Here is a 13,266-nt window from a genome sequence, read left to right as displayed (position 1 = left end):
AAGAACTTTTGAAGCCTTCATGGACACTGATGCTCCTGTCACAACTGGTTTTCATTTTTAAATTCCCAATAGTTAATAATTGCCCGTATTAATGCTAATGGAAATAATGGTTTGGATCAAAGTCAAACGTCAGCCATCATGTAGCATTGTTGGTCCAAATGGAATTCACTGTTTAAGTAAATCTTTTAGGATATACTTAAATTTAGCTGAGTGTTACATGTAGCTGCCTTTTCAATCTAAACCTATCGGTTAAATACGTTAAATTAAATTTTAATGCTAGCCACTAGTTAGATGCAGAGGTAATGTTGGGATCTAAACTGAGCCACTGTGTTGTCTTTTGCTTAAATCCTAAATAAAACAGACTGAATGCAATATATTATTGCAAAATCCTCCTCAACACTGTCAGAATTGCATTAAGCACTAACTTATGTTTTCTGTTTTTTCAAGATAAGATGTATGTTGTCGTTATTAAAAGAAGCATTAAAATGCAAAAAAGAGACCATTTTAAGACTGAAACTTAAAAAAATGCAAAGTGAAAAAATAAAAATAAAAATTTTGTTTTTTTACTTTTTTTTCCATTGATCCCAGAGAGTTACTCATTCTGATACAAAGAACGCTGCAGTGCTTTCACTCAATACCTGTTTTTTCTAGGAATCTTGAGGAGAAATATTTTAATAGTAATTTCATGAAAGAGCTGCCGTAGATTGGAGGTAAAAAAAAAAAAAAACAACTTTGAAAAAAAATTGTTTCTGAATGTTTCTGGGTAAAAAAAAAAAAAAAAGTAATCTTTAAATGAATCCAAAGACCTCTGTGTTTACTGGGCTATTTCAAGGGAACAGACACACAAACACGCCCGTTTCCAGTCACAGTTAAGAAACCGCACATGTGTACAGGCTCACATTAAAGTACAGTTACTCACAGAGTAAATGCACACGCACACACAAACAGGAACAAATGCCTCAGAGGCTGTTTTAGCTCACTACAACTGAGACTTGTGGTATGGAAGCATATGTTTTACAGAACGTTGCACTGGCTTGTGAAAATAAAAGCACTCCCCTCTGGTGCATTCTTATACGCATATATAATCAAACACAAAGCGCAACATATGGTAGGCATCACAGGCATAACAGTTCTGTTCATTTAAGTAGAAAGTGTGCAGCAAAAACCCTCCAAAATTAAATTATTTGGATTCGATCTGCATGTCCGTCATATATGTAAAGATTGCACATTATGAAAATAAGAGGGGTCAATTAATTTAGCCTGCAATGCATTATATAAAGAGTGACTAAAGCAACTTCTAATTTGAAAAATAACTACAAATCTTTTGCATAATTTTTGTTTTGCAAAGCTTAGAAATTTGGTAGTGACACCTGCTGGCCAGACAGAAACAACTGCTCCGATCATTTTGATGCTTAGTGGTTCATCAGATTTTTGTTTTGGCTCAGTGGAGCTCAGATCAATTCATTTAAAATCAAATGACAACATGGAATCATCTCTGCACCTGACATAATACTGGTCGGTCTAATTCAGATTTGGTTGCATTCAATCAGCCACATTCACATCAATCCAACACCAAAGTTTAATTTGACTTAAATCAAATTCATGTCCAAAGAAATACATAAAAAATGTTAATATTTTATGAAAGCTGCATATCTTCTTGAGTCTTTGCTCTTTATGCGATCCCAGTTGATCTATTTTAAGAGAAATGAATCTCCATCAGAACATCTGTCTGCTTCGTTTTGGCTGAAGGTTCAAGAGGCACAGACTATCTTTTGCTGCATTTGCACCTTCTGACAACATACATTTCATAAATGCTTTTAAAAATTTATATTTTTTTAAATCAATATCGTATGTGTAAGGACTCGATGTTCTGACATTAGACTTATTTCTTTGGCAGGAGAAAAGGATGGACATCAGCTAGAAAGATTCATTTTAGAAGATGTAATTCAAAAACGGTAAAATACGTAAAGGTCTTTGGATTGGGTAACGAGGACAGGGAGCGTGAAATAAGAAACAGGCCTGAAGTGGAAGAATCCAGCACTGAATACAATACAAATCAAGAGTTTAAATACATGAAATGAGGGTGGATAGTGACAAAAGAACAAGATGAACTAATCAGAAGAAATGTCTGGGGAAAAGCTAGGAAACTGAGAGAGAAGATTAATTAACACAGAAAGAGCTGAACTTAGACTCAAAGAAGAAGAAACATGAAAAAAATATAAGAAAATATATCCAAATGTACCAATAAGGAACACAAGAGTCCTCTGGTTTCTGGTTGGAGGAGACGCACACTAAGACCACACAAGCAAAGATTTATGATTCTCTGCAGTTTACGTCTGAAATGGGTTATTTACCATGTCCCAAAGCTAAGGTAATAAATGATACAATGTCATGTCTTTCAGTTTTATCCTCTCTTAGAGGATTCACTGCCATTTTGCACAGTTTTATGTCAGCAGTGCTCTTGCAGCAAAAGAGAGCCTTGAGAGGGCCTGTGCTTAGGGGCTTACATTATTCCTAATGTAGCATATTGTTGAAGCTGTTGCTGGTCAGGAACTTTAAACCATTATTATACTGACAAGATTATTTTAGCTCCATATTTTGTACTTTACTTTTCATTTTTGCAAGTCAGAGAATTTTTTCTTTCTTTTTTTAGAATAAAAGAACCTAATCTAACCTAAGGTTCTCTGTGAGAAATGTGTTTGTCTGTTTTGGAAAGGGTGATTGTAATTTACTTAGCTCACATACTTTCAAAAGCTTTGGCTGTAAAATGTGATGATATTAGCCTTCTGAGGAAACGGAGTGAGAGACATCCATTAAATAATAACTTTGTTGTAGTGCAGCTGGGACTGCAGACAATCAATAAAGCTCTTGGCTGCAATAACCTGCCAAGAGAATGAAGAAGTTAAAAGTTATTAAAAATAATGGTGCGCAACAACATGACGTGCGACAGGGAAGTGTGGACGTTTTGTGGTTGTTGGTTTAACATCCCAGGTTCGGTCCAATACTCGGCTGTGTAAAGGTGCAAATTGCTTTGTTAAATCCCACAGAGAGGCAGATCAGTCAATGAGCAACTGTAGCTGTCTCCTGTGGTGTCATTGTTTCCAAAATTGTTTGCACTTTACAAAGTATTTTGGTAGCTCTCCTGTGTTTAAATTCATCTACACTTCGTCAGCGTCTGCCAGGGGTCACAGATGTCAAGAATTTGCCTCGGTGAAGTCATTTTTGCTGGGTTTAATGAACCCGCACGCTCCGTGTGCCACGCACTGTTCTTTGTCCAGACACACCTTCAGAGAAGCTGCATTAGGTGAGCAGACTGGCTCAGAAACACACAGCAGTATTCTGTATTCTCGGTGACCTCTGAGGTGTTGGGGTCAGGGGCCTCCGAGGTGCTTACTATTCTGTTTATGCCCATAAGAACGGAGTTTTTCATTCAGTTGGGATTCTCAGTGAGTTTTCCAGACCCTGTTTAAGGCCTTTTAGCTGATGCCGTTGACACTGAAAAACTGGATGTGATCTGGGTCATGACATCCATTGTGTTACAAATGTCTGTTGAGTGTGTAGAAAGGAAAATATCAGTTCCCTGTGGTGCGCACACACACGCACGCACACACACACATGGCTTAGGCTTATTTCAAACACTTTTTGAAGACATTTACCATTGAAATGTAACCCATCATCAATATATTTTCTTCACAAATCTCCTTTTTCTCTGATGACAAACAGGATGTTGTGGAAAACTATTCATTGATTGTATCTCTACTTCCTAAGATGTGTGGATAAAGAACATAGCAGTGTGTTAAATTGGGATTTGTTGAAAACTTTTAGGGACTGCACAGTGGCGCAGTTGGTAGAGCTGTTGCCTTGCACCAAGAAGGTTCTGGGTTCAATTCCCAGCCCGGGTCTTTCTGCATGGAGTTTGCATGTTCTCCCTGTGCATGGTGGGTTTTCTCTGGGTACTCCGGTTTCCTGCCACAGTCCAAAAACATGACTGTCAGGTTAATTGGTCTGTCTAAATTGCCCCTAGGTGTGAATGTGTGTGTGCATGGTTGTGTGTCCTGTGTGTATCTGTGTCGCCCTGCAACAGACTGGCAACCTGTCCAGGGTGACCCCACCTCTCACCCGGAACATTAGCTGGAGATGGGCACCAGCAACCCTCCCGACCCCACTGAGGACAAGGGTGAAAGAAAATGGATGGATGAAAACTTTTAATATCTCCTAACTCTAATTATTCCATCAACACAGTTTTAACAATGTTTCATTTTTCACTTCAAGAATTTATCATGAAACCTGCAGAAACAGTTTCAGGGATGAGCCATGAAACCATGGCGGCACATCAACCACAAGGTTTTCATCTCTGCTGCAGTTTTGGGTTACATCGTCTGATGTCCATGACAAACTCAGAATCTCCCCCCACCCCCATTTTTTTTAAAACTGAGTCACAGAGGACAGGTTAATGGAAGAATCATCTACAGATTGACTAGATGAGATGAGACACTGTCAGCAGCTAATGAAAAACTCAGATTGACCCGTCTGGCACCGTTCTTTCTTTTTAGGGATGCTCGGTTTCATCGTCATCAAGTCGCCTTCGTTGCTTCCATCTAAATGCTTTGAGCTGCTGTCATGTGATTGACTGAGCCACTTCTTATATCAACAAATATCTAGGCAGGTTTACCTAATGAAGTACCTGATGAGTGTAGTTCACTCTCTAAAAGCAAAATGCCACAGCCAGTTTATTTATTTGTTTTGCTGTTTTCATCATTTAACAAGATTTACAGAAATCCGGCACCAGAGATGCTAGATTGCAGAGAGTGGAGCATTGCTCAGTATGGCTAATTTGTAGAAATAGTAAGACTATTTGTGTTTATATCAGTGTTATTTTCGTTCACACTTCTTCTGAGACGTGAGAAGACTGTAGGTTTCAGGTTTGGTAACAAAAAAAAAACACATGAAGGCGTTTGGTGAAGAAGAGGACAAGGGTTGGCTGACATTACCCTCATCTCTGTTTTATCAGGGTTATTTTCTGACTCAAACGTGTGATGATGAACTCTTCCCTCCATCTGACCTTCCTTGCATTCTCTATCTGATTTGTACGCTGGAGGTAAAATATCGGTCATAGGTGAAAATGCTTCGGGGTCCACAGGGTTTAATAACAACAACAAATTCCCTTGAAGCTTTGCTTCTTTGAGTTGATTCTGGTTGCTTTGCTTGCAGTCTTTACTGCCCCTTTGTTTTTATTCAACTTGTGCAGCTGCTGAAATGCACCTCTGACTGTTTGACGGAAGTTATTCTTTTCCTCCAACAGGTCAGCTCGATTCTCTACGACGGTGGGCTGAACTGGTGTCTTTTCTGATCGTAATTCATTTCAGTTGCTCTTTCACTGTTTAAAAGCTTGACAAAGAAATCAGAACTGAAAGCCTGTTAAGTTGAAAAGAGTCTCGGGTTATCAGGGCGTCTGTCCACATGAGCGCCTGTGTGTGCACGTAGGAGTGTGTGGGGAGCAGGGGACACACTCACGCATAGGACACGAGAGGAGGGGAGTGTGTGTGTGTGTGTGTGTGTGCACGTGTGTGTGTGTGTTGCTACAGGGAGGAGGAGAAGAGAGGAGGCTCGCCTTTTCCCCTCACTCTGACGCGCGTGTGCAGCAACAGAGCAAACTTAGTGGAAACGCTGCTCCCTTCACTGAGAGCTGTGGGCTAAGTCGTGTTTTGTATCGGGTCTATTTTTGAGTTTCTGCAGAATCAAGAGGGAACCACTTCAAGAGGGGAAAAAAACCGATTTTTGTCAAAGTTTAAGCCAGGAAAAAAAACAAAACAAAAAAAAACATGTCTGATGCTGGAGTAAACCCGCACTTGGAGGGAATTATTTCGGATTTTGAAGGTTTGTCATTTATTTTCTCTGTTTTTTTCTCAGACCCAGAGTTTGTCCTGGCCGTTTTATAGTGAGCGCCAGCATCTGTCAGATGGTGTCCACAATCTTTCCACCATACAGACTTGAACTCGCAGGGTTCAAGTCTGTATGGTGTCTTACTTGTGTTTTTACAAGAGTGGTTGTTAGCCTGTCAAAAATAGGGCGGTGGGTAAACGCTCGCCAAATCAGCCTGTCATCTGTTGTTGATTATCCTAGAGAGTAACGTCAATAACAGAAACAGACCCAGCATTTGCCTTCACTTCAGTGTGTTAAAACACCTGCATGTAGCGCATAAGACATTTGTCCTACTCTTTTCCCTGTTTGTTTGTCTGGTGCATCTGTTCCCTTTGTCCTATTTTCCTCTTGTATTCTGTCATCCTTCCTTCTCTCGGCCTTCCTTTCCTGTTTCTGCTGCTGTCAGTACCTCCAGCTGCTGCCCGGCCTGCTGCGTTTGACGTCACGGCCTGATGACGCCGACTATACTCACGAAGCTGGTTAGGGTTCAACAATGAGAAGAGCTCTGATTCAGTGCCTTGCAAAAGTATTTGTGCGTCTTTAACTCCTACATGTATTGTCACAAAACAAAATATGACACGATGAAGCGGAGCGTCGATTTGAATTGACAGGAAAGTAATACGGGTACATTTTTCAGCAATGGACCAACTTCTATGCGCTTTAAAAACTTTTGTATTGTTGTTTCTAAATGTATATGAACTTATTTCCTTTGCATTAGTTGAGGTCTGACAGCACTGCATCGTTTTCATTGTTGTAACCATTTCTCATTTTCTGCAAATAAAAACTACATTTTTGCTTGGATTTTCAGAGACAGTAGTTCATAGAATAAAAGAACGACGTTCATTTTACTCAAACATTTGCCTTTAATAAGCAAAATCAGAGAAACTGATCATTTTAAGTGGCCTCAATTTTTTTGGAACTGTATATTTTTTAGAAGGTAGCTTAATTTTCATTTAGTTCAAGCTAAGCAGTGTCTGTTACATTCAGTGTTTGATGACGTGAATTATGATCTGATTTGTTCAGTTCAGATCAAAGTAATAATTTACTAACTCGAGGTAACCTGTTGTAGCTCTTTGTCCTTTTACTCTGTCTGGTTCTCTGCTTTCTTCCTGTTGCAAATGTGTGATGCTCTATCACTTCCATTTTTTCCAAGTGATATGAGTGGAGATGCTATTCAGGCAAAAGAAAAACAAAACATAAGCTTTATCACATTATAATGTGTAAATGAACTCTAATTATATATTCATCATGTTTGTAGAATACACATATTTATCAAGTTATAACGAAAAAGTTCGCCCTCTTACAATAGCACTATCACAACAATATACAAACACAAAAATTATTTTTAGAATAACATGATACATTTCATGATTAGATTTAGGGGTGCACCGACTGCAGTTTTCTGCAATCTTTTACGAAGCCTAACTTACAGACTCCGATTTTAGCCGATACCATTTTTTGGACTGAAATGTTACTCAATATATCAAGTAAGTTGGTGAAGTGGTAACAGTGGGGTGAATATTGTAAATGGGCAGATATGACCTGGTCAGCCGGTTTGTCAGTCAAAGGTCTCTCACGGGAGAAAAGAAAAGCACAGTGGTTGATTTTTAGACTTTTGCTGAGGCAGATCAGCTTCACATGTAAAAATCGGCTGATCAGCCATCTCCCAAAATCAAGGAAATCGGCACCGATAAATCGGTGCAACCCTAATTAGATTACAATATATATTAACCATATAAGATGATGATGGCGCAGAAAAGTAGTTGGGAAAATGTTTCATCTATTGGAACTAATTACGTTTATCTAATGTCTGGATGTTAATGAGAGGCTGAGGATTTTCTGAAACTTAAAGAGGGATGGTAAAATGCATTTTAAAGGCACATTTAGTCATTTTATAGCATTTATGTCAATTTCAGTTCTTCTGATATCAAAAATATCATCATAGCCTGTCTCTTTAAGAACCTCCTACCAGCTGCTGCTCCATGAAAAGCTGTAACCCAGTAAATAAACACATCTGAATAAGTTAGCATGAGAGCATGTGTGTTTTTCTTTTGGTTGTCAGGTTCCTCATATGTTGGGCATGTTCTGATCAAGCTTATTGTTTGTGTGTTTTTTTTTTTCACTAAACACCTATGTCTCATTACTCTTCCATATTGCCCAGACCTGTGGGGAATCATGCAGTAAACCTGACAGAGTGAGGTTTACTGCGCTGCTCCTGGGCAGCACTCACACCCGTCACCGTCAGTGGAGGGAAGTGTTTTTGACAGTGCACCATTAAGGTTTTTCTTACCCAGAAAAACACCATAGCTTGAAACTTCATCGTTTACTGTTTGGCCTTGTCCTGTCAGTGGCGAGGGTCGGTTGTGTTTTTCTGTGCGTGACCACAGATTTTTCTACTCTGTGAGAACTGACAGCGTCTAAAGCCCCACTATGCATGAAACAGTTTTATATAACTGATGTCTGACACAGAGTTACTGTCCTAATCAGTTGACTTATTGCATGTGGCTACAAAACCAAATTTTCTCAAGGATATAGGCAGTGAAGTATACCCAGCCATTTAGGAAAATTGCATTGGCTGCTTGATATGCACATTCTTTATTAAATAATCTACTGAATTGGCTTTCTGAGGGTTATTTTGTTAAATTGTTTAATAGCGCTGTCACATAGTGTAAGTTGTTCACATGGTTTATTAGTGGCTTGACCCCATGTTTTCTCCAGCTAATGATATAGCTGTGGGTTTTATTCTCACTTAGACCTTCATTGCTTTTCTTCCCTATTTTGTAATTTTCTTGTAAAAATCACTGGTTTCCTAATCGCTTCCTGTTTTAAATGCATACACAGCACTTGACTCACGCGGTCCAGACTAAAATCTTGATGTCTCAACAATGCAGAGACACAAACTATTTGTATAGTTGTTATGATACGGCGTTGTTTATGAAATGACAGGAACACACTGGCTGTCGAGCGGCTAACCTCAGGCTAGCAACCTTATAATAGTTAAATTATACTCTGTTTTACATTATGAAACATTATAATGTTGTGTTTTTTTGCTGATTAATTACAAAATTTAGTAGGTGTTCATTTGAAATGTCTAAACGTCTGTATCATAATTTATTTAAAAAAGGGACAAGGCACATTAAATTTGTCTATTTCTGTCATGTAAGATTTAGCCATAGAGACTGATTTTCATTTCCACTGAAGGTTGATATTAGTATAAAAATATATATTAAAATGGAAAAGATGACTTTATCATAACTTTAATATGTTATACATTATATCCAATATGCGATGTACTTTAAAAGCAGTAGGAATAATTATTGTTTCCATCTTTTATTTAAAATTAATGAGATATTAGACATTTTAATACAATTTTTATTCATATACAAGGAGTCCCATACATAGTCCCAGTTTATTTATTTAATTTCTGGTAAACTAAGGAAAAGCATGTTTTTGCTAAGCTCAGTCTGGCCACAGATTGCACAATTTTTGCCTAATGCATGTGTCACAGTGTCTTAGCCGTCTTATATAATTTGCTGACCAAGTTTGGCAGAAAAGCTTATTGTCTGGTGAGAGCTAAACGTAGCCACAACCTTGGATTCCCCCGTAGCAATCATGTAACAAAATGGAAAGCAACGAGTTAGACGGACACAGTCCAGTGGCAGAGTGGACTTAAATACAAGCTGCACATTTATTATTAGGCTTAACTGGCAACATATTCATAAAAATGGAATGGCAGGATTATAAAGTTCTTGGACAAGGAACAGATTCCCTTCAAGTTAATAAAAAAAAATTAAAGCGTGACAAAATGATTGTTACTGTATTCATGAATGACTTCTTTTTTTTCTAAAATATGTTTCTGGAAATTGCGGCCTTTATTGAACACTCAATTTACAGGAAATATGGTGCAGAGAGAGGGGAAGGAGACCAGGAATCGAACCCAGAACAATCAGGTTGAGGGTTGAACACAGTGCAGTAACAACTGAGCCACTCAGCACCCTATAAGTAATGCTTTAGTGGTTTTACCTGCAATGCTAGTAAAACCATCGTGTAAAAGGACATGTTTCACTTTCTCACTTCATGTTGTGACCTTTTCAATAAGTAAGAGTGCAAAAGCACTGAAATGGAAGACATTTTTTTTTTAAATAGGCTTCAAAACCTGCTTGAGTTCAATTGCAGCACTGCTTGAGTATTAGCAGCTGCTGCATGCTTAATATGGTTAAACTCTCTTTTTGTGGCATTCCTTAATCAGAAACATTCTTCTTTTTCAACTCCAGTTTATTTCAAACACGAGTATAAATTACAGAAACCAAAGAAAAAAGAAAGTATAATCAAACAAAGAAAGCAAGTCACATAGAGTCTAATCTCATTCAAAACAGAAAATGATTAAAATGATTTAGATTTTGCTTAACTCAAACAGACAAGGTATTAATCTTATTCTTTATACATAACAGTCCTGCAGTTAAAAATGGCTGTAATGGTTATTAAAGATAGAAACACAATAGGGTTTATCGTAAAATCTGGATGCAAAATGACTTGCTTTATAGAAGAAATTAAAAATGTAACTGCTTCCTTGTAAAACAAAAAAAATAGCTGCCCTCATTTCTACTGTGTCCTTTACTTCATTTCAATCTTTTGAGCTTCAAACACAGAATGAGGTAGAAATATTAGTCTTTGTGAAACTGTGTTTCTTATTTTCAAGGACTTGCTTTAAAAGTGTTTTTTTATACTTGTTCGATGTTCATCTCCAAATTTCTAATCCTAAATTTCATGCTGGCAAAAAATGTTTTTGTTTTATTTTCACTGGTCTCTTTTTGTAGCTTTTTCCTGCTTTCAAGTTAGACTCTGGGTTTTTGTTTTTGTTGTTTTAAAGGAATCTCTCACTCCTCTGGAATTATTCTTATTTATTTTTTTTCCAAAACTATTAATTAGTGTAACTGAATAAAAGCAATTAGACTTTGAATTCAACATCCTTACGATTTTGCTCTTTTGCCTTTCTTATCTCGCTTGATTATTGATTAATCCTGAGACCAGGACATTATTCATGTGTTCAGTGGGCAAAAGGTGGGGTGAACCTTCCATTACAAATGAGAGAAATTATCCACATCCTCACAACTAAGGGAAACTTAAATTCAGCAGACCAGTTTTTGGAGCACGGGAGGTAATTGGAGAACTCTGAGAAAACCCACAGAGACTTAACGAGTGCATGTGAACTCCATGCAGAGTCTCCTGCTGAGATCCAAACCTGCAACAATTTAGAGTTAACTGAGACAACAGGGTCGTCCTCCTCTCTCTTTAATATATTCTCAAATTAGTGCACGTAATGCACTAATTTTTACAAAACACATTTGTAAAAAAAAAAAAACTTGTTAGTATTTGGTAGTATTTTTTTTGTTGACTGTGCTTTTCATGCAGCTGTTTGCATTCTGGTCTAAAGACAGCTAGATTATTTTATTGCTTGCAGTAGACTGTAAATTATTTAAAAAAAAACTAAAGGAAAAACTGTCTCATATCTGAAAATCAGATTAGTTTCCCCTATTAATTTGCGGAGAGACAGTTGAAATGTTATTGTGTCTAGTTCTTAACCAACAAAGACACTTTTGGTTTAAAACTGAGAGGCTGGGTCAAACCTCCCTCTCCTGTGGGTGTAGAAATGTTTAAAAATAAACATGTTCTCGTTATACATACATAGTTTTCACAAGCATTTTGAACGCAACTCTACAAGTAAACATGAGCACATGTGTTGCAGGCGCACCGCAGGCCAGAAACAGATCAGATAATCAGCACTGTGTTTTGAACTGAAGGAAACTTTCTTAGGGTGTGTGTGTGTGTGTGTGTGTGTGTGTGTGTGTGTGTGTGTGTGTGTGTGTGTGTGTGTGTGTGTGTGTGTGTGTGTGTGTGTGTGTGTGTGTGTGTGTGTGGTCTAACTTGTGTATAATTACGATGCCAGCTCTTGGCCACTGGCTGTGCTCCTCTACTTTTCAATGGAAGTCAGATTCAAGCTGACTTTCAGCCCAATGAAATCTTCCCAGGGGGTAATTCCATCCCTCCGTATTTGCGTCTTGGACAGTGCAGCTATTTCCTCGCATAAACCAAGAGCAGGGAAGATGCATAAAAGTAAAAACAGCGAGTCATGGAAATTTTTTGTTCCTACGACTGGAGGTGGAGGACATTTGGATGACTGTCTGCTTTAGAACGTGGAGCGAAACACTTTAAGCTGTTCCATGTAAAAGTGTGGAAGTAAATATTATATTGCACCACACATGTAGCAACCAAGTCATATCACAACAATGCATGGAATAAACTCTAAAATGCAACGAAGGCCTGGATGTGTTTATGGGTGAAATGAAATCAGAGCATGATTTAATTATTTCTGCTTATTGTTTCTTTCCAGCTTCAAACCTCAAGTATTAATTCTTTGACATTTTAACTAATGCTTAGTAGGAAAATGCTATCAAGTGGAAAAAACTTGGAAGTCACTCAGTTCTTGATGAAGAAATGTTAAAATTTTGATGCCTAATATATATATTTGATTTATTTCTGGCATTGTTCTTTTTCTATTTTTTTGTATGTACTGTCTGTTTCAAGTCATCCCAGCATCCCAAGGGAAATGCACCGAGGTCTTGACTAAGCCCAGGGCTTTCTATTTCATAATTTTCATCCACTCTGTGGTGGATCAAATTAGAAATTTTGGATCAATGTCATTTTGCACGTTCCAATTCTTGAGATTGTCCTATATTTTCCTAAACCCCCCTCTGATGAACAATAAAATTTATGGTAGATTCTACATTGGTCCTGCTGCAGCAAAGCATCCCCAAACCATGACACCCCCACCGCCATGCTTTACATTTGCTATGAGATTATTTTCCTAGATTTAAGCAAGACATGTCCCCTGTTCTCCATTTTGGACAAAAACCGCAGAAGGCCTGGTCTTTGTTTATGTTCTCTTTGTGACTCTTTAGTCTGGAATTGCATTTCTTTTAGGGAGCAAATGTTTCTTCCTTCCACATCACCCAAGGAAGTGTTTTTCTCTGTCTAATTGTAGAAGTGTGCGCCTTCATATTCACAGTAACAAGTCTCTGCTGTAGATCTCATGGTGACATTTTAAATTTTTTTAATAACTTATATGAACATTTGTGCTCTAATTTCAGTGTATGCTTTGTTGAATTCCTTGAATTCCCTCCAGGCTGACAGTCTCCCAGCTCTTTATTTACTTTTAAACTCACTGCTATCATACTGTGCCAGTCAAATGCAGGTAAAGGAGGAATTACTGATCATAACTTAACAGACAGCTTAATAATGACTGTCTGACAACACTGTAAAATACCACTAAGGAAGAAACAAGAA

The 13,266-nt window shown here is 37.9% G+C and overlaps 1 protein-coding gene across 4 annotated transcripts in view; it reads left to right on the top strand.

The window, feature by feature from the left end:
• The window catches only part of septin9b (septin 9b), a 79,295-nt gene that overhangs the window by 21,140 nt on the left and 44,889 nt on the right, over window positions 1–13,266 (top strand). The window contains exon 1 of one of the 4 annotated variants that reach the window (XM_008414768.3): window positions 5,658–5,877. The exons of the other annotated variants lie outside the window; for them this stretch is intronic. Within the exon in view, the coding sequence (XP_008412990.2) occupies window positions 5,823–5,877 (55 nt within the window). The 5' untranslated portion in view covers window positions 5,658–5,822. Of the gene's footprint in view, window positions 1–5,657; window positions 5,878–13,266 lie in introns of those variants that run through there. 4 annotated transcript variants of the gene reach the window in all.

The sequence above is a fragment of the Poecilia reticulata genome, chromosome 1 (genome assembly GCF_904066995.2).
Source record: "Poecilia reticulata chromosome 1, P_reticulata-male-v2, whole genome shotgun sequence".
In the NCBI taxonomy this organism is placed as follows: domain Eukaryota; kingdom Metazoa; phylum Chordata; class Actinopteri; order Cyprinodontiformes; family Poeciliidae; genus Poecilia; species Poecilia reticulata.
This window is presented reverse-complemented; position numbering and strand designations above follow the sequence as displayed.